This window comes from Ovis canadensis, chromosome 3 (genome assembly GCF_042477335.2).
Source record: "Ovis canadensis isolate MfBH-ARS-UI-01 breed Bighorn chromosome 3, ARS-UI_OviCan_v2, whole genome shotgun sequence".
Classification (NCBI taxonomy): Eukaryota; Metazoa; Chordata; class Mammalia; order Artiodactyla; family Bovidae; genus Ovis; species Ovis canadensis.
This window is the reverse complement of record NC_091247.1, coordinates 131,794,418-131,818,019: the sequence shown is the minus strand read 5'-3', so window position 1 is coordinate 131,818,019 and position 23,602 is coordinate 131,794,418. Positions and strand designations below refer to the sequence as shown.

General features: G+C 42.7%; 2 protein-coding genes across 5 annotated transcripts in view; one reads left to right on the top strand and one right to left on the bottom strand.

Annotated features, from left to right (window-relative positions):
- Positions 1 to 16,317: 16,317 nt before the first annotated feature.
- The window catches only part of ATP2B1 (ATPase plasma membrane Ca2+ transporting 1), a 134,644-nt gene continuing 127,359 nt past the window's right edge, over positions 16,318 to 23,602 (top strand). For 2 of the 4 annotated variants that reach the window (XM_069584176.1, XM_069584174.1), the window contains exon 1: positions 16,318 to 16,789. The gene's annotated coding sequence lies outside the window, so the exon portion shown is untranslated. Of the gene's footprint in view, positions 17,411 to 23,602 lie in introns of all 4 variants that reach the window. The other 2 variants (XM_069584175.1, XM_069584173.1) reach the window with 1 other exon arrangement.
- On the bottom strand, positions 16,648 to 17,802 carry LOC138436302 (proline-rich protein 2-like). The gene is made up of 2 exons (XM_069581942.1): positions 17,337 to 17,802; positions 16,648 to 17,282 (listed from the first exon to the last, which is right to left on the bottom strand). The coding sequence occupies exons 1-2, from the start codon at positions 17,800 to 17,802 to the stop codon at positions 16,648 to 16,650; spliced, it is 1,101 nt and encodes a 366-aa protein (XP_069438043.1).

Sequence of the window (23,602 nt, the reverse complement as noted above, 5' to 3'; positions counted from 1 at the left end):
ACACTCATCACTACCAATTGCATTACTAAAATAGCCTAAACTTCCCAAGGAGTTGTCTCCACCCCTTGTAACCATTAATTCATGATGCTATCAGAGTAGCTTTTTAAAACATACATCTGATCCTCTGCTGCTTAAAACCATACTTCTTGAATTTATAGTAAAGTCTTTGGTCCCAGCCTACCTTATTCTTCCTCTCCAAACTCATTCCTATATCTAACTTCAGTTCAGTTCATTTCAGTTGCTCAGTCGTGTCTGACTCTTTGCAAGCCCATGGACTGCAGCAAACCAAGCCTCCCTGTCCATCACCAACACCCAGAGTTTACTCAAACTCATGCCCATTGAGTCAGTGATGCCATCCAACCATCTCATCCTCTGTCATCCCCTTCTCTACCCGGCTTCAATCGTTCCCAGTATCAGGGCCTTTTCAAATGAGTCAGTTATTCACATCAAGTCGTCAAAGTATTGGAGTTTCAGCTTCAGTATCAGTCCTTCCAATGAATACTCCGGACTGATTCCCTTTAGAATGGACTGGTTGGATCTCCTTGCAATCCAAGAGACTCTCAAGAGTCTTCTCCAGCACCACAGTGTAAAAGCATCAGTTCTTTGGCACTCAACTTTCTTTGTTGTCCAACTCTCACATCCATACATGACCACTGGAAAAACCATAGCCTTGACTAGACGGACCTTTATTGGCAAAGTAATGTCTCTGATTTTTAATATGCTGTCTATGTTAGTCATAGCTTTCCTTCCAAGGAGTAAGTGTCTTTTCATTTCATGGCTGCAGTCACCATCTGCAGTGATTTTGGAGCCCCAAAAATAAAGTTTGACACTGTTTCCACATCTATTTGACATGAAGTGATGGGACCAGATGCCATGATCTTAGTTTTCTGAATGTTGAGCTTTAAGCCAACTTTTTCACTCTCCTCTTTCACTTTCATCAAGAAGCTCTTTAGTTCTTCTTCACTTTCTGCCATAAGGGTGGTGTCATCTGCATCTCTGAGGTTATTGATATTTCTCCTGGCAATCTTGATTCCAGCTTGTGTGTTATCCAGCCCAGAGTTTCTCATTATGTACTCTGCACATAAGCTAAATAAGCAGGGTGACAATATACAGCACTGATGTACTCCTTTCCCTCTTTGGAACCAGTCTGTTGTTCCATGTTGAGTTCCAACTGTTGCTTCCTGACCAGCATATAGGTTTCTCAAGAGGCAGGTCAGGTGGTCTGGTATTCCCATCTTTTTCAGAATTTTCCACAGTTTATTGTGATCCACACAGTCAAAGGCTTTGACATAGTCAATAAAGCAGAAATAGATGTTTTTCAGAAATTCTCTTGCTTTTTCAATGATCTAACAGATGTTGGCAATTTGACGTCTGGTTCCTCTGCCTTTTATAAAACCAGCTTGAACATCTGGAAGCTCACGGTTCACCTACTGCTAAAGCCTGGCTTGGAGAATTTTGAGCATTACTTTACTAGCATGTGAGATGAGTGCAATTGTGTGGTAGTTTGAGCATTCTTTGGCATTGCCTTTCTTTGGGATTGGAATGAAAATTGACTTTTTCCAGTCCTGTGGCCACAGCTGAGTTTTCCAAATTTGCTGGCATATTGAGTCAGCACTTTCACAGCATCATCTTTCAGGATTTGAAATAACTCTACTGGAATTCCATCACCTCCACTAGCTTTGTTCATAGTGATACTTTCCAAGGCCCACTTGACTTCACATTCTAGAATGTCTGGCTCTAGGTGAGTGATCACACCATTGCGATTATCTGGGTCGTGAAGATCTTTTTGGATAGTTCTTATGTGTATTTTTGCTACATCTTCTTAATATCTTCTGCTTCTGTTAGGTCCATACCATTTCTGTCCTTTATCGAGCCCATCTTTGCATGAAATGTTCCCTTGGTATCTCTAATTTTCTGGAAGAGATCTCTAGTGTTTCCTATTCTATTGTTGTCCTCTATTTCTTTGCGTTGATCCCTGAGGAAGGCTTTCTTATCTCTTCTTGCTATTCTTTGGAACTCTGCATTCAGATGCTTATATTTTTCCTTTTCTCCTTTGCTTTCTGCTTCTCTTACCTTCAAAGCTATTTGTAAGGCCTCCCCAGACAGCCATTTTGCTTTTTTTGCACTTCTTTTTCTTGGGGATGGTCTTGATCCCTGTCTCCTATACAATATCACGAACCTGCATCCATAGTTCATCAAGCACTCTGTCTATCAGATCTAGTCCCTTAAATCTATTTCTCACTTCCACTGTATAATCATAAGGGATTTGATTTAGGTCATACCTGAATGGTCTAGTGGTTTTCCCTACTTTCTTCAATTTAAGTCTGAATTTGGCAATAAGGAGCTCATGATATGAGCCACAGTCAGCTCCCAGTCTTGTTTTTGCTGACTGTATAGAGCTTCTCCATCTTTGGCTGCAAAGAATATAATCAATCTGATATCAGTGTTGACCATCTGGTGTGTCCACATGTAGAGTCTTCTCTTGTGTGGTTGGAAGAGGGTGTTTGCTATGACCAGTGCATTCTCTTGTCAAAACTCTATTAGCCTTTGCCCTGCTTCATTCTGTACTCCAAGGCCAAATTTGCCTGTTACTTCAGGTGTTTCTTGACTTCATACTTTTGCATTCTAATCACCTACTATGAAAAGGACATCTTTTTTGGGTGGTAGTTCTAGAAGGTCTTGTAGGTCTTCATAGAACCATTCAACATCAGCATCTTCAGCATTGCTGGTCAGGGCATAGACTTGGATTACCGTGATATTGAATGGTTTGCCTTGGAAACAAACAAAGATCATTCTGTTGTTTTTGAGATTGCATGCAAGTAATGCATTTCAGACTCTTTTGTTGACTATGATGGCTACTCCATTTCTTCTAAGGGATTCTTGCCCACAGTAGTAGATATAATGATCATCTAAGTCAAATTCACCCATTGCAGTCCATTTTAGTTTGCTGATTCCTAGAATGTCAACGTTCACTCTTGCCATCTCCTGTTTGACCACTTCCAATTTGCCTTGGCTCATGGACCTAACATGGAAAAGGCAATTTCGCCCCACTCCAGTACTCTTTTGCCTGGAAAATCCCATGGACGGAGCCACCTGTTAGGCTTCAGTCCATGAGGTCTCTAAGAGTCAGACATGACTGAGTGACTGCACTTTCATATTTCACTTTCATGCATTGGAGAAGGAAATGGCAACCCACTCCAGTGTTCTTGCCTGGAGAATCCCAGGGATGGGGGAGCCTGGTGGGCTACCATCTATGTGGTTGCACAGAGTCGGACATGACTGAAGTGACTTAGCAGCAGCAGCAGCAGGGACGTAACATTCCAGGTTCCTATGCAATATTGCTCTTTACAGCATCAGACCTTGCTTCCATACCCGTCACATCCCCAGCTGGGTGTTTTTGCTTTGGCTCTGTCTTTTCATTCTTTCTAGAGTTATTTCTCCACTGATCTCCAGTAACATATTGGGCATCTACCATCCTGGGGAGTTCATCTTTCAGTGTCCTAGATTTCTGCCTTTTCGTACTGATCATAGGGTTCCCAAGGAAAGTATACTGAAGTGGTTTGCCATTCCCTTCTCCAGTGGACCATATTTTGTCAGAACTCTCCACCATGACCTGTCTGTCTTGGGTGGCCCTACACGGCATGCTCATAGTTTCATTGGGTTAGACAAGGCTGTGCTCCATGTGATTACATTGGTTAGTTTTCTGTGATTGTGATTTTCAGTCTGTCTGCCCTCTGATGGAGAAGGAGAAGAGGCTTATGTAAGCTTCCAGATGGGAGAGACTGACTGAGGGGGAAACTGGGTCTAGTTCTGATGGGCGGGGCATGCTCAGTAAATCATTAATCCAATTTTCTGTTGATGGGTGGAGCTGTGCTCCCTTCCTGGTATTTGAAGTGAAGTCGCTCAGTGTCAGACTTTATTTTTTGGGGTTCCAGAATCACCACAGACGGTGACTGCAGCCATGAAATTAAAAGACGCTTACTCCTTGGAAGAAAAGTTATGACCAACCTAGATAGCATATTCAAAAGCAGAGACATTATTTTGCCAACAAAGATCCGTCTAGTCAAGGCTATGGTTTTTCCTGTGGTCATGTACGGATATGAGAGTTGGACTGTGAAGAAATCTGAATGCCAAAGAATTGATGCTTTTGAACTGTGGTGTTGGAGAAGACTCTTGAGAGTCCCTTGGACTGCAAGGAAATCCAACCAGTCCATTCTGAAGGAGATCAGTCCTGGGATTTCTTTGGAAGGAATAATGCTGAAGCTGAAACTCCAGTACTTTGGCCACCTAATGCGAAGAGTTGATTCATCGGAAAAGACTCTGATGCTGGGAGGGATTGGGGGCAGGAGGAGAAGGGGACGACCCAGGATGAGATGGCTGGATGGCATCTCCGACTCAATGCACATGAGTTTGGGGGAACTCTGGGAGTTGGCGATGGACAGGGAGGCCTGGCATGCTGCGATTCATGGGGTCTCAAAGAGTCAGACACGACTGAGTGACTGAACTGAACTGAACTGAACTGATTATGACTAAGGGGCTTCCCAGGTTGCATTAATGGTAAAGAACCCACCTGCCAATGAGGATACATAGGAGACTCGGGCTGGGTCAGTAAGATCCCTTGGGCACTGCAACCCCTCCAGTATTCTTGCCTGGAGAATTCATGGACAGGGCACCTTGGCCAGCTACAGTCCTTAGGGTTGCAAAGAGTCTGACATGACTGAAGCAACTTAGCATGCATGCACATGTCTTAGCTTAAAAAGTTAAAACTGCTGAAAACTCAACGAAGCTAATAATTAGCTCTGAAACACCAATCCTTACAAAAGTCTTTCATTCCTACTTAGAATTATTTAGGAAGGTGTTTGCAAGATCTAGCTGCTGTTGCTGCTGCTAAGTCGCTTCAGTTGTGTCCGACTCTGTGCGACCCCATAGATGGCGGCCCACCAGGCACCTCCGCCCCTGGGATTCTCCAGGCAAGAACCTGGGAGTAGGTTGCCATGTCCTTCTCCAATGCATGAAAGTGAAAAGTGAAAGTGAAGTCACTCAGTCGTGTCCGACTTTTAGCGACCCCATGGACTGCAGCTCACCAGGCCCCTCCATCCATGGGATTTTCCAGGCGAGAGTACTGGAGTGGGGTGCCATTGCCTTCTCCGAAGGGTTGCTATGCCCTCCCCCAACGGATCTTCCCCACCCAGGGACTGAACTGGAGTCTCTTATCAGCAGGCGAGTTCTTTGCCACTAGTGGCACCTGGGAGAATGGCGCCACCTTCTACGTGGAAGAGTCAGTCTGTATGGAACAATGAGAAGAGATACGTGCACCTACTTTTCAAAAAAAGGTCAACCTGTGAACAAAATTACTGTCAAACTTTCTGTGCCTTCCCAGTTTGAAAGTAGATATGGCACATGGATACCTGTGATATTATTTTTCTATACTTAACTGTATTTTTAAAATTTTCAAAATGAAAACTAAAAATAACTTTGAAAAGCTATGCAGAAACTTTCTTTTGCCTTGCCCCACTGCTTGACTTAAATCCTTACCCATCTATTAAAGTTGTAAATAAGAGTATGTACTGTATGTGAGGTTAATTTGTTTGTCAATATGAAGTGTCTACTGAGGCTTCTATTTTTTTTTTCAGAATGGTTTTTACCTCTTCCAATGTAAGTACTAAAACTATTTAACTCTGCAAAAGCTATTGTCCCTTTTTTTCATTTTTACAGCACTGGAAGAAATGGAGGATGAGTGCTGCTCTCTCCATTTTAGAGATGAGTGGATGCAGCTGTAAATGCATCACTGTCTGGCTCTGTGTCTCTCTGAATCACTACATCATGGTCCCTGAAATGGTAACACTTTACGGCCTACAAAAAGTTTCATCATTACCTACCTTCATATCTTCTATCCTTACTGCCCATGTGTCATGCTCGGTTGTTTCGATGTGTCCAACTGTTTGAGGCCCCATGGGCTGGCTCATGGAATTTTCCAAGCACAAATACTGGCATGGGTTGTCATTTCCTCCTCCAGGGAATTTTCCTGACCAGGGATCAATCCCCACATCTCCTGCATCTCCTGCATCAGCGGGCAGATTCTTTACCTCTCAAGTCACCTGGGAAGCCCTACGGCCCACGTGTAATATCTTAAATAACTACAGCTTTCAGAATGTGTTGATAAAGTATAATTTTTGTTTACTATTTAGACTTGTAGAGATAAACTTTAAAGCCCAGTTACTAAGATTAATTAGGAGGGAAAGTATTATACTTTACAGTAATTTAAATTACTTTTGACTTACTTCTTCCAATTACTGATTTATGCTAAGTTGAGAATTGCTACATATTTTGGATATATATCTAACTGTTAGATTCTAGTGTATTTGTGGTTATCAGTATGTCTTTTAGAATCTTAGAAACAATCATATAGAATATAAATTTATTCTTGAACATGCTCTCAAAGTATCTAAATCACTAGTTTTGGATTTTAGTGTCAGGAGGCAATAGCCTGATTGTTTTGGTTAGAAATTTATTGCATGGTTTTTGCATCTATATGGAGGATCTGATAGGCTCCATCTATAATAAGCGGCTTATTCAGTATGTTAATTTTTTAAATGCTGCTCAAAAAAAGAGGCTGCCTTCTTCTGATAAACCCCAGACTTTAATAACATGTCCTCTGAATTAATTCTATAAATGCAGTACTAAAGTTCAGCACAGCGATCTAGGCTGTTTAATTAGCTCACAGCTGCACTGCTGGGATAACATTTCTTGTTGAGGAGTTAGCTTGATTTTCATTTGGGCTCTGGTTCATAGTTCAGTGGTCATTTTAAGCATTCTTAAAGAATTGCTTGTATTTGCTTTTAAGGAAGACCATATACTCTCTTGCTTAATCATTACTCAGAAACACTTACTGGTAATCTTGTCATGATTACTTTATAGCTGTTGATTTGGCCTTAATATATTAAATGGTGGCAATCTTCTAGACATAGAAGGAGCCTGTGGGATCAAAAAATTATCTGAGTTACTAGTTTAACTAGTATGTAAGTCACACAGAGCTGAAATCTCAAGTGCTTTACTATTTCAAAATTCATTAAGCTTTTAAAATCTTTTTAATGATGAATATTTGTTGTTCAGTCCCTCGATCGTGTCTAACTCTTTGTGACCCTATGGACTACTGCACACCAGGCTTCCCTGTCCTTCACCAACTCCCAGAGCTTGCTCAAACTCATGTCCATTGAGTTGGTGATGTCATCCAACCATCTTGTCCTCTGTCATCCCCTTCTCCTCCCACCTTCAATCTTTCCCAGAATCAGGGTCTTTTCTAAGAGTCAACTCTTCACATCACGTAGCCAAAGTATTGGACCTTCAACTTCAGCATCAGTCCTTCCAATGAATATTCAGGGTTGATTTCCTTTAGGATTGACTGGTTGGATTTCCTTTCAGTCCAAAAGACTCTCAAGACTCTTCTCCAACACCACAGTTTGAGACCATCAGTTCTCCAGTGCTCAGCCTTCTTTATGGTCCAACTCTCACATCCATACATGACTACTGGTGGTGAAGAATATAGATTATAAAATTTTAATAAAGTCCCTTTTAAGCTGTATTCAATTTGACTATATTTTCTACATTTTCCAGTAAATTGTATTATTTGCATATATACTACAAAATATGAAGACAATATAAAATTGGCAGTTAAATGGGAGTTGAATATAAATACATATTCATTTAATGTCTACTAGGAAAAACTACATGATTTAATTTTATACTTACAGCCACACCAGAAGACTGTCTCCGTTTACACAGGGAGAACCAAAGAATCAGAATAGTGAAGGCACTTGTTCAAAGTCACATAACTGGCAAATTTCAGAACTGGGATTTGCATCCAGGCCTGATTTCCATCAAAGCTCAAGCTGTTTCTAAATGTCATTTTGCCTCCTCCTCAAACCCAAGTTTAAGATTCATCTTTCACATAATATTCAGTTTAATTCTCTTGGCATGAGTTTACACAATATGTACTATACTGTCACATATTTAGGTATTTCTTTGGAATTATTTTTATTGTTAGTTTATGACTTGTTGAGGCTACTGGATGTACATATTCCCTGGGTCCAGACCCTCTATGTTCTCCTTCCTTTTATGCCTCCCAGCGAGAACCACTTTGGACAAGTGATACAATCTTTTACACTGGTTTTATCAGGGTATGATCACAGAGATCTTTAGTTAGAATAGGACTACCTCAATGAAGACCTCAATGAAGAAGGCTGAGTGCCAAAGAATTGATACTTTCGAATCGTGGTGCTGGAGAAGGCTCTCTTGAAGGCTCTTGAAGGCTCTTGAGAGAAGGCCCTTGGACAGCAAGGAGATCCAACCAGTCAATCCTAAAGGAAATCAACCTTGAATCTTCATTGGAAGGACTGAGGCTGATGCTGAGGCTCCAATATTTTGGCCACCTGATGCAAAGAGCCGACTCATTGGAAAAGACCCTGGTACTGGGAAAAATTGACAGGAGGAGAAGGGGGTGTCAGAGAATGAGATGATTGGATGGCATCACCAACTTAATGGACATCAGTTTGAGCAAAGTCTGGGAGACAGTGAAGGAAAGGGAAGCCCAGCATGCTACAGTCTATGGTGTCACAAAGAGTCAGACATGACTTAGTGACAGAACAACCTCAAAAAACGTTCCCAGGAATACAGAAGGCCATGTACACATGCTTTATCAGTAGGATAATGATAGTTCAAAGAGAATTTAACACCCCAAACCAGAATGATAAAATTTTCATCCTTGTTGTTAGATTGTTTAGTGTTGAAGTATTGTTGTAGTCCTATAAATGAGGCACTATTACTTGGAGAAATAATTTTGCTGTGATAAACTCTTTATTCAGTGGTAAAGTGGCTTCATATAGCTTACACAGAAACAAGGAATATAATAAATATTTTAAAATTTAAATATAAAAAGTTAGGTGAATTATATAAGAAATGAAATGCCAGTGGCCAGACATATAACTCAATTCAGGGACTGTGTGTGAGGGTAGCAGAACATTAAAAGGGGGCTAGAGTTTGGAACTGGGAAAGCCAGAGAGGCAGACAAAGTGAAAATCTTGACAAGACAAGGTAATCAGCCATCAGAGCATTTTTTCAAGAAACAGGCCTAAGTAAAATTCAAGATGAACCAGGGAGGTCAGAAACTAAGCAATAAGTAAGCAGAAGTGAGTATAAATAGATGTGAGAAGTAAGTCTACTCACTGGGTCAGAAACTGGAGAGGCAAGCAGAAGATCATGAGGACACGGTCACTGGAGTTTAAAGAGCTACTGAAACGAGTGTTTACCAGCACGGTTACTGGCAGAGTGTGAGAACCTGGAAGCCACAGATTCCAAAAGAGAAACGCAAAGCAAAGAGTCAGATCTTGGACTCCTAGGGGCTTCCCTGGTGGCTTAGATCGTAAAGAATCTGCCTGCAGTGCGGGAGACCTGAGTTCTTTCCCTGCATTGGGAAGATCCCCTGGAGAAGGAAAGGGCGACTCACTCCAGTATTCTTGCCTTGGGAATTCCGCAGACAGAGGAGCCTTGGCAGGCTACAGTCCATGGGGTCAAAAGAGTCGGACACAGTTGAGGTGACTAACACTTTCACTCACTGGACTTCTAGCCTTCAGAATTGTAAGAAAGTAAACTTAAGTACCTTAAGTCATCCATCCAGCATGTGGTGTGTTATTATGGCAGCCCTGGCTGACTAATACAGTCCAATTATCAGGGCCCATGACCATCCCTACTGAGAAGAACTGCACCAGACTCCCTTGAACTCTTAACAACTGTAACCACAATGGGAAACCCCAGCTCTGAGTCACCAGAGAATATTGTGCAAACCTATATTGCTATAAAATTGTATGCTAAATTTGCCTGGGCCTTGGGTAACATTTTATCCTTTGCTCACCCTTCAGTTTCTATCATCAGCCCATTCCAGTACTTCCTTAACCTTATTCAGTTCTGGCTTATGACCATAAACACCTAAGATTGTATAATGAATATTAAGATGGCATTTGTGTCCCTGAGTCACCCCTCCTCTAAACTTTCTCACACTCTTTTCTTCTTGCCTTTTTCTTCTACATCAGAGAAAGAGATGCTCCTTTTTCTTTCCAAAGTGACTCCCCTCTGTCTTAGAACCTATCTTATTCTGATCTGCACACTCCCCAGCATTATCAGCTTTCCTCACCATCAAAACCACATATGTCAACAAATTGACTTTCTGACCTGGTTTTTGATGATTGGTAAATTGGCTTTTTTTTTTTTTCAACATAGGTCACCCTTGAACACATGGGTTTGGGTTCACTTACACGTGGATTTTTTTTTTTTTTTTTTTTGGTACATATATACTATAGTACTGCTCCATTTGCAGTTGATTGAATCTGAGGATTCAGAACCTCTGGCACAGAAGGAAGGCTGACTCTAAAGTTATAGGCAGATTTTCAACTTCTGGGAGTGTGGGTGCCCCTTAACAGCTGTGTTGTTCAAGGTTCAACTTTATTTCTACCTGGAAGCAAAAAAAAAAGACCCTGAAAGGAGTTCCCTCAGGTCACCAGAATAAAAGAACAAGGCAGTGAATAAACATTTAGAATTCATCATTGGAGAGGCGATAGTTCATTTGTTTATTCATTTCAAACTAATTTTATTTTAATCACCTATTATGTGCCAGATCTTATTAAGCCTGGTGTGTAATAAATGCTTAATAAAAGTTTCTTTGTATAAAAAGATAGATTAATTACTGTGTCAATGCTGCTGCTGCTGCTACTGCTAAGTCGCTTCCGTCGTGTCCGACTCTGTGCAACCCCATAGATGGCTCCCCCGTCCCTGGGATTCTCCAGGCAAGAACACTGGAGTGGGGTGTCATTTCCTTCTCCAATGCATGAAAGTGAAAAGTGAAAGTGAGGGCGCTCAGTCGTGTCTGACTTTTTGCGACCCCATGGACTGCAGCCCACCAGGCTACTCCACCCATGGAATTTTCCAGGCAAGAGTACTGGAGTGGGGTGCCATCGCCTTCTCCCGATGTCAGTGCTAATGCCTCCTAAGTAGGTATCTTCTATGTTTTTCTTCCTTAGTATGCTGGGAGGATAACTGTCAAGATCAACAAATGATTAATGAATAAATTAATGATTAACATTATCCTTACCCTCAAGGGTCTGAAGTCATGCAAATAGGTAAATTTTATGAAAGTTAGGATAGAAATGCTTAAGTATAAGAACTCACTGTTGGAAACAGGGAAAGACAGGGAAGAACTAATGAGAAACACAATAAGAGAATGTCATGACGAAGAGGGGAAACAGAGACTGTGAGGGCACCAGAGTCACCTAACTGCTACTGCTAAGTCGCGTCAGTCGTGTCTGACTCTTCGCGACCCCATGGACGGCAGCCCACCAGGCTCCCCCGTCCCTGAGATTCTCCAGGCAAGAACACTGGAGTGGGTTGCCATTTCCTTCTCCAATGCATGAAAGTGAAAAGTGAAAGTGAAGTTGCTCAGTCGTGTCCGACTCTTCACGACCCCACGGACGGCAGCGCACCAGGCTCCTCCGTCCATGGGATTCTCCAGGCAAGAGTACTGGAGTGGGGTGCCATCGCCTTCTCAGAGTCACCTAAGGGAACTGCCGAAAGTGTAGATGCTGTAGTTCCACTCCAAACAGTCTGAATCAGAAGCTCTGCCACGCTGGCTCCAGGAACCTGCACTGCGAAGTTCACACAGGTGATTCTGCCCCACATTCTGATATCTTGAGAAATAAAGGAGGAGTTTCAAAGGAAAGGTAGGCAATAAAGAAAAATTATATAAAACCACTGTGGTGCTGGAGAAGACTCTTGAGAGTCCCTTGGACAGCAAGGAGATCCAACCAGTCAATCCTAAAGGGATTCAACCCTGAATATTCATTGGAAAGACTGATGCTGAAGCTCCAATACTTTGGTCACCTGATGGGAAGAGATGACTCATTGCAAAAGACTCTAATGATGGGAATGATTGAGGGCAAGAGGAGAAGGGGGCGGCAGAGGATGAGATGGTTGGATAGCATCACCGATTCAATGGATGTGAGTTTAAGTAAACTCCAGAAGATAGTGAAGGACAAGGAAGACTGGTGTGCTGCAGTTTACGGGGCTCACAAAGAATCAGACACAACTTAGTGACTGAACAACAACAATAACAACATAAACACTACATCTGAAAAATGTAAAATGTACCACAGATGTGAGAAAATCCTTCTGATTTTCCTATTTTTAGCATAAAAACATACTGAAGTAAACACAGATCAGGGAGGGTGGAGCAGAAAGCTGTGAGTGTGGATCCTTGATGTCTGTGTTCAACAGCTAAATCAATCATATTATCACCTACCCCTGAACTTTTAATGTTAGAATAAGTCCCTACTTACTAATGAAATAAAAATATACTTTCTTGTTTATAGCACATTCACTTTCTAATAAGTGATTAAGACTATATGCTTACTAATAATAATGACATTTATTGAGCATTTAGTACACACCATATATTCTAAGAGCTGTACATAAACAACTCACCAAACATCACAACAAGCCTAGATGCACTGTAACTCACCATTACTACTAGAAAAATAAATGAGTTACTCAAGGAAGTGAAATATAACAAAGGTAGAAATCTGTTTCATAGATAATAAAGTGTTAGTCGCTCAGTTGTGTCCAACTCTTTGTTACCCATGGACTGTAGCCCACCAGGCTCCTCTGTCCATGAAATTCTCCAGGCAAGAATTATTGGAGTGGGTTGCCATTTACTTCTCCAGGGGATCTTGTCAACCCAGAGAGTGAACCTGGGTCTCCTGTATTGCAGGCAGATTCTTTACTACCTGAGCCAGCAGGGATGCCCACAGATACTACAAGGATAGGAAAATGGACATGGTAAACCTGTTTATTCTCAGTACATTTCCTGGCATTTCTATTGCCAATCTTATTTTGCATTAATTTGAATCTCCTAGACATTTTGTGGCACAAATCAGGTCCAAATCCTCCTGTAGGAAGTCTTCCTCAACAACATTTAAGTAAGAGCTCCTCCCTCTTTTTTTTTTTTTTTTTGATTCTCTGGAATTTAGATTTAGTGCCATAACCCATGACCTAGATATTACATATGGGGTAGGAAAAAAAAAAAAGCCTTATACCTTGAAGAGTACAGGACATTAAATAATTCCATCGAATTTTGACATCTAACTGCTCACATTTTTCATCTATAAAAATTTTCCATTCTGTGACTTGAAAATTCTTATTCTAGGGTTACCTGTAATCATTCATCATTTAATTCAGAACTAATAGATAACAGTTCTCTGTTGTTTTCGGCTAAGTAATGTTTCTCTTCGTATCTCTCTCTGGTGACCAAGGTTAGTGGAAATTTGAGAACACACACAACTACTTTCTGTGAAGCATTGAATATTTTTCCTCTCCTACCTCCGTACACCTGTCAGCTTTCTTTAACAGTCTGAAGTGATTAGAAGTGACACATTCGCATATGTGTAAATGTGTATTTTGGGAAATGATATGGTTTTAAAATATGCTGCTGTTGGTATGTATGTATTTTGTCCCCTTGCTAGGTGCGTGTGACAGAATTTTTGAGGGAATAAAGAGTCAAATGCTTCCATTTACACTTAATTACATGGAGGGTTTTAAAATGCTCTCTCCATGAGTTATACAAGATTAGTTCATATTGAATTGGTCAACTTATCAGAAAAGATGTCAATAGTTTAGATTTATGCCACTAAATGGAACATTTGGAAAAGACTCTGATGCTGGGAAAGATTGAAAGCAGAAGAGGGCAACACAAGATGAGATGGTTGGATGGCATCACCAATTCAGTGAACATGAACTTGGGCAAACTGTGGGAGATGGTGAGTGACACAGAAGTCTGGCGTGCTGCAATCCATGGGGTCACCAAGAGTCAGACACAACTTGGCGACTGAACAACAAAATGGAACATACTTTTTAACAGTTTGCAAAATACATCATTTTGAATACACAGTCTGTCTTCAAACAATGTTAACAATTCAAATGGTAACTTGCCATAGGATTTAAATATCTTTATATACTGTTTTCATTGTAACCAAAAAAGATATTTAAATTGTATTCAGATAATTTTGCAAAATTAAGTATTTCAACAATAAATTGCACCATTATTTTGTTCTTATGCAGTGATATATCTCCGGATCAATTAAACCCATAAGTGAAGTATTAGATTAAAAGGATATGATTATATCAAACACAGTGGCATCTTGTAAGTAGCTTCATTTTTTTATGTAAATGCTAATTAAGCAAACCAAAACTCTTTACTTTTAACAATGAAAAATATGCCATTAAGAAGGTTTCATTGCTAAACTTTTGGGAAAAAAAGATGAATTTCCTAATTTAATGTGTATAATTATTTATATATTGCTACTTGAAATTATAAAAACCAAATGACACAGTATAATCATCTTAATTATGACAGTAAACATATACTATTGCATGTAACTCACATGTCATTAAAATGCATATAAATATGTTCTGGGATAAGGAAATCCTATGGACAGAGGAGCCTGACAGGCTGCAGCCCATGGGGTCACAAGAGTCAGACAGGACTTAGCGGCTAAGCCACCAGCCATATATGTATATGAGCCCCATACATGAAAAGTCTATTGAAATCATGTTTTAAAGTGAAGATGTTGAGTAACTTTTCACAACTGCAACACTTATCAGCATATATTTTATTATCTGGGACTGCAACAAACCCACAAAGTGAACAGATCCTAGTTTAATTTATTTCCCATTTTGCTAGTGCACTATAGTAATGAATCATATATTACTTTAATGTCAAATTCTTGATTAAAGTAGAATACATAATTCAATTTTCTATTGGAGGAAAAGTTGGACAAAAGCCAGTGATTCTTAAATGTCTCTAAGCCGTTTAGAAAAGTTAATCTGTTCTTCTGTTAAGAAGTTTAGAAATAGTGTCAGGAATGGCTGTTGTACCCACCACCAATTTCTTAACAGTGATTAAAGACAGAGAGAAAAAAAAAAAAGTATCATCATGCCCAGTGCTTATTTTGCATGTCTAGGGCACAGCTCAAAATGTTGGCACTGTTTGACCTGGAAAGATACGTAAATTGATAAAATTTTTTCAGCAAGGTTAACTTGGTGTTTTTTTTAACTTTTCACATATTTAGTTTTTAATCCTTTAAAAATATTTTAAACACTATCAGAGTGAACAAACAAAATAAAATAAAGTCCTTCGTATCACCTATTTGTTTTTCAGGAAGACGTTACAGACATTACTTTTTCCAGCCCTGAGTGAGTAGAAAGGAGTCTCTGATGAACTTATCTTTCTGATCTAAGTGGCATTGAAAATAACATTGACATAGTCTCTAAAGCAGCGGCGACAGGTCAGAGGTGATGAGGAAGATGGAGCAGGATGTCTTAGGTAAGGTACAAGTGTTTACACGTGTGTATGTGTTGTGTAGGAAAGAAAAACCGTTTTATTCTTAAAGATGTCACTACGGTGGTTTTTTACTAACTTGCAAAATCTCTTGAAGGTTGGCGAAAAACATGTTACCTTTCAGCATCTCAATTATCGCGTTACCCCGTGTATCACCCCTCGCCCCCCCGACCCCCGCAAAGAAGAGTGCTGGGTCGAGATGCCACAAGTGAATTAAAAGAGCCAACAGCTTGGCATAGGTAGAAAAAGCAAACGCCAAACAAAAACGCTGGGATTCTGAGCGCAGACCATCACGGGCCTGTGTGCACCCGCCGAACAACTGGGTTAACCCTTTGGGCGCTGCAGTGGGGATCCCCGGAGTCTACGGGCCCGACCTGCAGGAACAGAGATGGGGCGCCCCGAGCCTGCGCGGGGTATGGGCTATCGTTCCACAAGAAGGGGACCGAGTTGGGTGGCACTTTTGTCGTCCGGAGCGTGAGTCACGGCCCAAGACAGGCACTGAGTCCAGTACTGAGTGGAGCAGAGACGCGGCGGAGGAAGCCGCTCTAATGTCCGCGGACGCGGGGGTCAACGTTAACCTGTCCTGGCATGGAGGGCTCACCCTAGCTCACCCGCCAGCCCGCCTGGCTCCCGGGCTCGGAGAGGCGCAGGCCCTGGGGTGGCCCCAAGGTGAAGGGTGATCAAGTCTGCCTGCGGCAGTCATCGCTTTCCAGCCTCCACAGTCGCGGGAGCCGCCCGGAGCCGCGCTGAAACAGCGGCTGTGACTGACGGAGTCACCGCCCCCCGCGTCCGAGCCACCCCCTCTTCCCCCCACTGTCCCCCCTGCCCCCCCTGCCCTGATACGTCATGGAAACACGGACGTCAGAGCCTCTCAGCCAATCGCTGACAGCGACTGGAGGAAAGGGGCGAGCAGGAGGGGGCGGGGGCAGCGGCCGGTCGGGGCGCTCAGCGGAGGAAGAGAGGGAGAGGCGCGCGGAGGCGCGAGTCCCCCGCCCCTCACTCCGGCCACCCTTTCCCCGCCGCGCGGCAAGTTCTAATCGTTGGGCGCGTGCTCGCCAGCCGGGAACGCGCTCGCCGGGTCCTCCCCTTAAACGCCCTCTCCGCGACGCTCGACTCCCAGTCTCCGTCCGAGTCGCGCTTCCTCCCGCGCGCGCGCGCGCGCGCGCCTGCCCGCCCCCAGGCTCCCCGCGGGCCGCGTCACGTGACCGCGCCTAGCCAAGGCGGCAGCGGCGGCGGCTCGAGCTTCGGCGGCGGCGGCGGCGGCGGCGGCAGTGGCAGCGGCAGCAGCTGCGCCGCCAGCGTGGAGCGGGAGGCAAGAGGGTGTGGAGAGAAGGGAGCGCCAGACCGGAACGGGTGAGCGTCCTCCTCCCCTTGCCTCCCCCGGCAATCCTGCGGGCCACCGGGTGCAAACGGGGCCCCTGCCTGAAGCTTCGCGCAGCCCCCCTCGTGCTCGGTGGTGTGGTCTCCGGGGGCTGCGGGTCCCTCCCCGAGGGGGTCGGGCTGCGCTGTTCAACGAGGGGGCTGTACCCCCGCCCGCCGCTGCCTTTGCGGACGGCGGCGTGAGGCCGGCGGAGCTGCCCGTGCTGAGCGCGGCGCGCCCTATGTGCGGCTCTGCGGAGCCCGGGAGGCGGGTCCTGCGGGGACGCGGGCGGCCACTCGGCGGCTGCCGGGCTCTGGGCGGGGGCCGGCCCGGGCGCCGCCTCCTCCTCCGCCGCTGCCGCCTCCTCGCAGTGCAGCGTGAGTAGGGAGCCCAGGCTGGTGGACGCCGAGCCTCTCGGCTGCGCGGTCACCTCATCCTCGAGGTGCAGCCGATCCTCCGCGTGGCGCCCCAAGTCCTCCGAGCCGTCTGCGGATTAGCCGAGGACCGAGCCCTCGATCTCGTGCTTCCCGCAGCTCCCACCGCTCTCTCCCCCGACCCTCCTGCAGCCTCCCCTTTCTTTCCCCTTCGGAAAATGGTTCCTGCTGCCGGGCGAGGTGAGTCGCGGCCGCCGCCCGCCAGCGGCGGGGGCGGCTGGGCAGGTCACCTGCGGGGGAGGCCGGGCGGAACGCGGAGGTCCGGGCGTCGCGGCGGGGATTCTGACCCCTGGGTTCTCCGCGGACAGCGGCGATTCGGGAGAAGTTGGCGGGGGCGGTCCGCGGGGCCCCTCGCAGGTGGTCTCCCGCTGCGCCCGCTCCGGCAGATCGTAAAGGTGAGCGGGTTCCTCGGCGTGCGCCTCAGCGCCGTGTCCGACCGGGTGTCCCCGCCTAGGGCTCGAGGGACGGGGCTCGGTGGGACTTCGCGTCTGTACCCGCAGCTTTTTATGGCTTCTCTGAGCCGCCTCGGCCGCGCCGTAGCCCATCCTGCGGCCGGCCGCCCCGTAGCCCATCCTGCGGCCGGCCGCCCCCGCCCCGGCGCCTGGTGACCTTGAGGGCAGCGGTGCCCGGCACTCCTTCCCCGCGCCCCGGAGGGTCACCCCTCTAATCCCTGGCTTCGGCCCCACTGGCGCTCCGCGGGCGGAGAGCGGACCCCCGACGAGGGCTAGCTAACTGATATGTGTCACACCGGACGATGATTCCCCGGGAGTTGGAGAACCGCCTCGCCTTTCTCCCGGCGTCTCCAGTCTGGCCCCCAGGATGTTCATGGTTGCTTCCGTCCGATTTGCGTTCTTAGACTTAGTTTAAAAGAAAGAAAAAAAAAAATCTTCCGTCCTCTACTCTTTTTTTGGAAGGGTCAGTAGGAACCGCATTCGCGGGGGTGTGTGTGGGGGGGGTGTGCTCCCTTGATTCCATCCTGTAGGCGAATCCTCTGGCTAGGCTAGTTAGCGACCCCTGGTTCTGCGCCGCGGTCCCTGGCCAGGTTGGTGTCTGTGCGCATTTCATTCACCAGTTTTCTGGCACCTGGCAGACGCCAGGAGTGCATCTCGGAACTGGCAACGCCGGGAGTGCACGAATCCTGTGCGGTGCAGCGGTGCCGGGGCGGGCCAGAGGTGCCAGGGGGGGGTCTTTCAACCAGCGGAAGCCTTGGTCCTCCTCTGCAGGCGTAATTGTGCCCTTCGTGGGGTGGGAGCGCAGCAGACAGCCACCTCGGGCCGCTGTGCGCGCTACTTTTCTGGGTTTATTAATAATCTAATGGCCCCTGTTGGTATCGATTGCTGTTCATGATAAATTAGTTCTATGGATTTTTCTTCCTCGGAGTGTAGGTATATGCATCTATTTGGACTGTCTGCCTTTCAATATGGAAGGCTTTGTTGTGTTTAACCTCCCCCACCTGAGGACAGTCTTATTTTAAAATAAAGCTCTTGTTCAGCGTGGGTGTATTTTATAATAAGAAGTACTTGTGAGGCTCTGCTTTGTATGAGGCTCTCGTCGGGCAGAGGGTGTGTAACCCTTTGGATAGTGGCCCACGTGAGTGAATGAAGGGCCTTCACCGCTCGCCCTGCTGCCAGCCTTCTTCCCCAGACTCCCTGCCCTTGTGTGTGGCAGAGGCGGATTGAGGGGAATTAAAGGGATTGGAGGAGAATCTGCTTTTTATACTTGAGCGTTTCATTTGGTCCCCCTGCTCCTCCCCCCCTTTTTTTCTTTTTTTGTCCTGGTGAGTTTAGATTTGAAGCAAATAGAAACATGTTCCTTAAAGGGAGCCTTTGAGAACTTGTATATGAAATGGGCTTATTTAGCCAAGATTTCAGGGGGACGTTTTAGTTTCTACCTTGCTTTGCATGAGACAGTTAAATTGCTGTAATTAAGGGTGGATCTCTGTCCTGATTTTGGCTTGGGTGTAACTGCAAAGATCTTTGAAAAGTAACAGTTATTTCCTACCATACAGTCTGCAAAAGTGAGTCACAATCGGGTGAGTTGAGGACAGAGCGCCACCTTTAATTTTAAGATTTCGGCATATTCTTTTATTAAAATGGTGAATATTCAGATTACGCCTTCTTGACTTTTGTTGGAGTTGTTGTCGTTACTGGCATCCCCATTTAGATGTGTAAGATGAAACTGTCTTCATTTTTCTGTATTTTGTAATTCTTCACTCCTTTAAGGAGGTTTCTGCAATTGTATGGGAAATCATAGTTTTTTTCACTGAAGCCTGGGATTTTAATATAGAACTCTGAGATGAGATGAGAAACTAGATTTGACTTGTGCTTATAAAATAACAGGGACAGTAATAGTTTGGATCTGTTTAGGAAAAGAAGGAAAGTAACAGCTTCATTGTAAATAGATATTTGAAACTAGGTGTTGCCACAAATAAGGGTACTCACTAGCATGACTGGTTATATAAATTTTTTTTAGCTTCTGTGCTATATTAACAAATTCGAAAGTAAATGTGCAAAATTATTAACCTTGTTTGAATAAGGCGTGGTAATTCTTTTTTTGTTTTTCATCTTCCAGCAGCTTGCCTTTTATGGTTTGCGAGTTTTCCAATTACTTGTTTTTAGATAATGCAAACAAGGACTTCAGCAGGCGTACTTAACACTCAAAGTTATGGAAGACCTATTGGAAAAGGTGGTTTCTGTGTGTGCCTTTTTCTCAAATGTAGCTGGTATAAAAATAAATGGAGTTTTTAATGCTTAGGAAACAAATGCTGTAGTGACAGCTGAATGGATGGGATTTCCTTCCCAACCACTTGCTCCTTCCTGTCCCCCTCCCTCACAGATCAAAAACTTAAGGTGCACTGTCAGTTCAGACAGGGATACCTTCTGATGATTGTGACTGCAGATGTAACTGAAAAAAGATTTAGCTTTCAAGTAATGAATGAATAAATGTGTGACTATTACCAAATATAGTTTTAATCACAAGCCACAAGGTTGTCAGCATTCCTATCTGCGTTTAATTTTTAATTCAACACTTGAACAGTTTCTTCATAGGCTACTGTAAAGCATATGCTATTGAGCTCCAGATAATTTTATTAAGGTAAAAAAATCTGCTTGAGGTGAAAAGTAGTTTATGCTTGTAAGTCTGTGGAATATGGCCCCAGGTTAAAGGACATCATTTGAGCAATTAGGTTGATGTATATAGAGTAATTATACAGTGTTACTCATATCTTGATAGAATCCTGATTTGGGGGTTAAATATATCGATTTCTTTTGTCTGACAGATATGTTAACTTCATTTTGGGTGCAGCATTCTCTTACCGTGTGAGTTGAATTATATTGGTTCACCGGTTTTAAGAGGAATGGCCAGATACAACTTTTGGTGGTCTTTTGCAATACTAACCAAAAAGTGTGTGAGAATCCTCTCTTTCTTTATGTTTTTACACATACATGCAGTTGAAACTGTTCATTCTCACTTTTTAATTATGAAATTTTGTAATGAATGAGCAAAAAATTAAAGGCGTAAGATCAGAATACAGAAACCTAAGAATTAAGTTTTTGCAGCTTAGGTATGAGTATTTACTTGCCCCGTTGTGGGGAATATTTTCTAATAGGTTTCATGATATGTAGAAGGGTACTGTGAGAGTAGCTTATTTTGGGATATATAGAATCTGAGGTAACATGGAAGGAAAATGATGGAATAGATACGGGAATAATTTTGAAAGAAAAGCTTAAAGATTTTTTAGCTTTTATAAATATTTTATACACACACATACACAGTTGTGTTGTTAAACTTTTTATTATGGAAATTGTCCAGAATGTGAAAGTAGAATAAGATACTTACTGTCCAGTTTTGACAGTTATCAATTCATGGCGCATCTAATTTCATTTCTATTTTTAAACAAGAAATAGATCTATTATAAGTGGGGACATAAGACAGATGACTGAATTAAATTCTTATGTTTTTTATTTATAATTTCTAGGATATATACAGTAATGTCCAATATCTAATGGAATCTAAAAGGTCAGTTTTTATGTTCCTTGTTTCTGTAATAAGTCTTTTATAGCAGGCATCTAAAGATAGTGTCTCTCAAATTTCACTCTTAATGATAATGCCTTTGAGTTATAAAATGCTTTACAGTATTTTGGAATGTATTACATACTATCTCATCTGATTCTCACAGTCAGTAATTCTGTGAAATGAGCAAAGTAGATAGCTATACTTTTCTTGTCTTTTAGATAGGTAAAATGATTTGTCTGGGCCCTAAGGTCATATAATACAGTCAGCAGCTAGATTAACTAGAACTGGACTCTAGGTGGCTTCTAGTTTTTGCTTCATTGCTCTTTCCATTATAAATGTTTATGCAAGTTTGTGAAAGTTATATAAGTTTATGAAAATCAGTTTCCGACCAGAGTAAATTTAATAGTGGAATATAAACAGATTTGTTTGGGTTTAACTTTATAAATTTAATCTTTGCTTGTATTTGGTATAATGTAAGTAAGCAGTTCATACCCTGATTTGCTTAACAGCTGAGGAAATGAATTTGACCATGTTTGAAGTTCTGTATTTTTAATATTGTGGATTGGATTATTTTTAAGTTAGGAGTTTTGTTCTCAAAGACCTATTAGTCCTTGAAATGATCAGGGATGTCTTAAATCATGAGTTAAAACTAAAAGAGGCCTATACTGAAAATTTCTTTCAATTACTGCTGTAAATTTTTTCATGCATTTTTTTTCCCCCTGCCACCACATGTTTTTTACCTAAAGCTTTTTGAAATGTTAACTTGGTACGTAACGAAGTTTGGTTTTAAAAGGTCCCAAATGAAGAGATTTTCGTTCTCGAAATCCAAAACCTTGTTGGAAATCTCACAAGAAAGGCGGTGGTTCTCTAAAGTGTGTGCAGGAGGATCACCTGGGAGAGTTATTGAAAGTGCAGATTCCCTGGCGTTGCCCCTGCAGATCTGATTCAGCAGATCTGAGTGGGGCCCAGCAGTCAGCATTTTAAGAAACACTGACGTTGAATTTACATCCAGGTTAAAATTATATTGCATAGTAGAGATGCCTTTATAACTTAGAAGGGTGTTATTGATTTATTTGACTTTGAACATCGGGCTTTCAAGTAGTTTTGACTGTTGTAGCCAAGTTTGAGTTGTGGGGTTGGTTGGTTTTGTGATCATTGTAAAACCAGTAAATTGAAAATATTTGTGATATCTTTGTACACTGTCTTCTTTCAGAAGACCCATCTGTAGTTATTAAGTTACTTATTAAGCACTGTAAAAGCCCTAAGAGGAGAATGTTCTCTTTGTTTTCATGCCCCAGTGTATGCCATTTCCAAATGAGTTGAAAATGGGGGCCTATTTATGTAAAAATGCTGAATGCTATGTCAGTACAGTACTGTATATTTATGCTTTAGTCTAGCTCTGATTTTATGTTGAAAGGAACATTTATATCAGATGTTCCTTCAAACTAAAAGGACATAAATTGGTGGATAAGTAGTGGTCCTTATTAACTTCAGTTAACAAGTAGCTATCCCTTCAGAAACAGTGTTAGTCCTTTATGATCTTTCAAGAATATTAATGACATAAGACCAAATAGTTTACCATTCTGTGCATGAAAACAAAAGTTACTGCTGTTTTACTTAAATGTTAAATAACAATTTATGTAGTTCAGCAATCTACTGTAAGATTCATTTTATATAAACTGATCTGACTTTTAAACTAATTTTGTCTAATACTGTATATCCCGTATGGATTACAATTGAAAACCAGATTTAAAATGCAATTATTTTTGCTTCATTTATGACACTATAGTAACTAGCCTGTATCTGTTTTTAAAATACATTTTATATTGAACTTAATTGCAAAGCAAGTCCATCTCAAGACTGTGCTGAACATTTGTTTGTTCATTTGTTACAAAAACTTAGGCTTGTTGGCTATGCTTTAGAATATATTTAGGAATCGTGGGCTATAATTTACTAATGATTGTGGAAATTAAAACTAATAAAGATTTCTGGCAGGGAGATCCAGATAAATTGTAGGTAACCCTTTTAAAGCTATTTCTTTTATTCTTTTAAAGCTATTTTTATTAAAATTTTCCTAGAACTGTGTTAGTTATTCTGAGCATTAGTATGCAGTTACCTCTTTGGTAAGAATATTATTTAGTATTTCTGAGTTGGGTAATTTTCAACAATATGGCATCTCAATATCTGGGATACCTGCTTTATATTAATATTTTTGTCACTTGGGCCTCAGAAGGAAAAAATGATGGTTTACTGCTTGCTTACATTGTGAAATCTGAGATTATACTCTAACTGTAAACTAGTATGACTACTGTAAAGATTTGACAAATATGGGACTAAAAGTTGCGTGCCCTGAAAAGT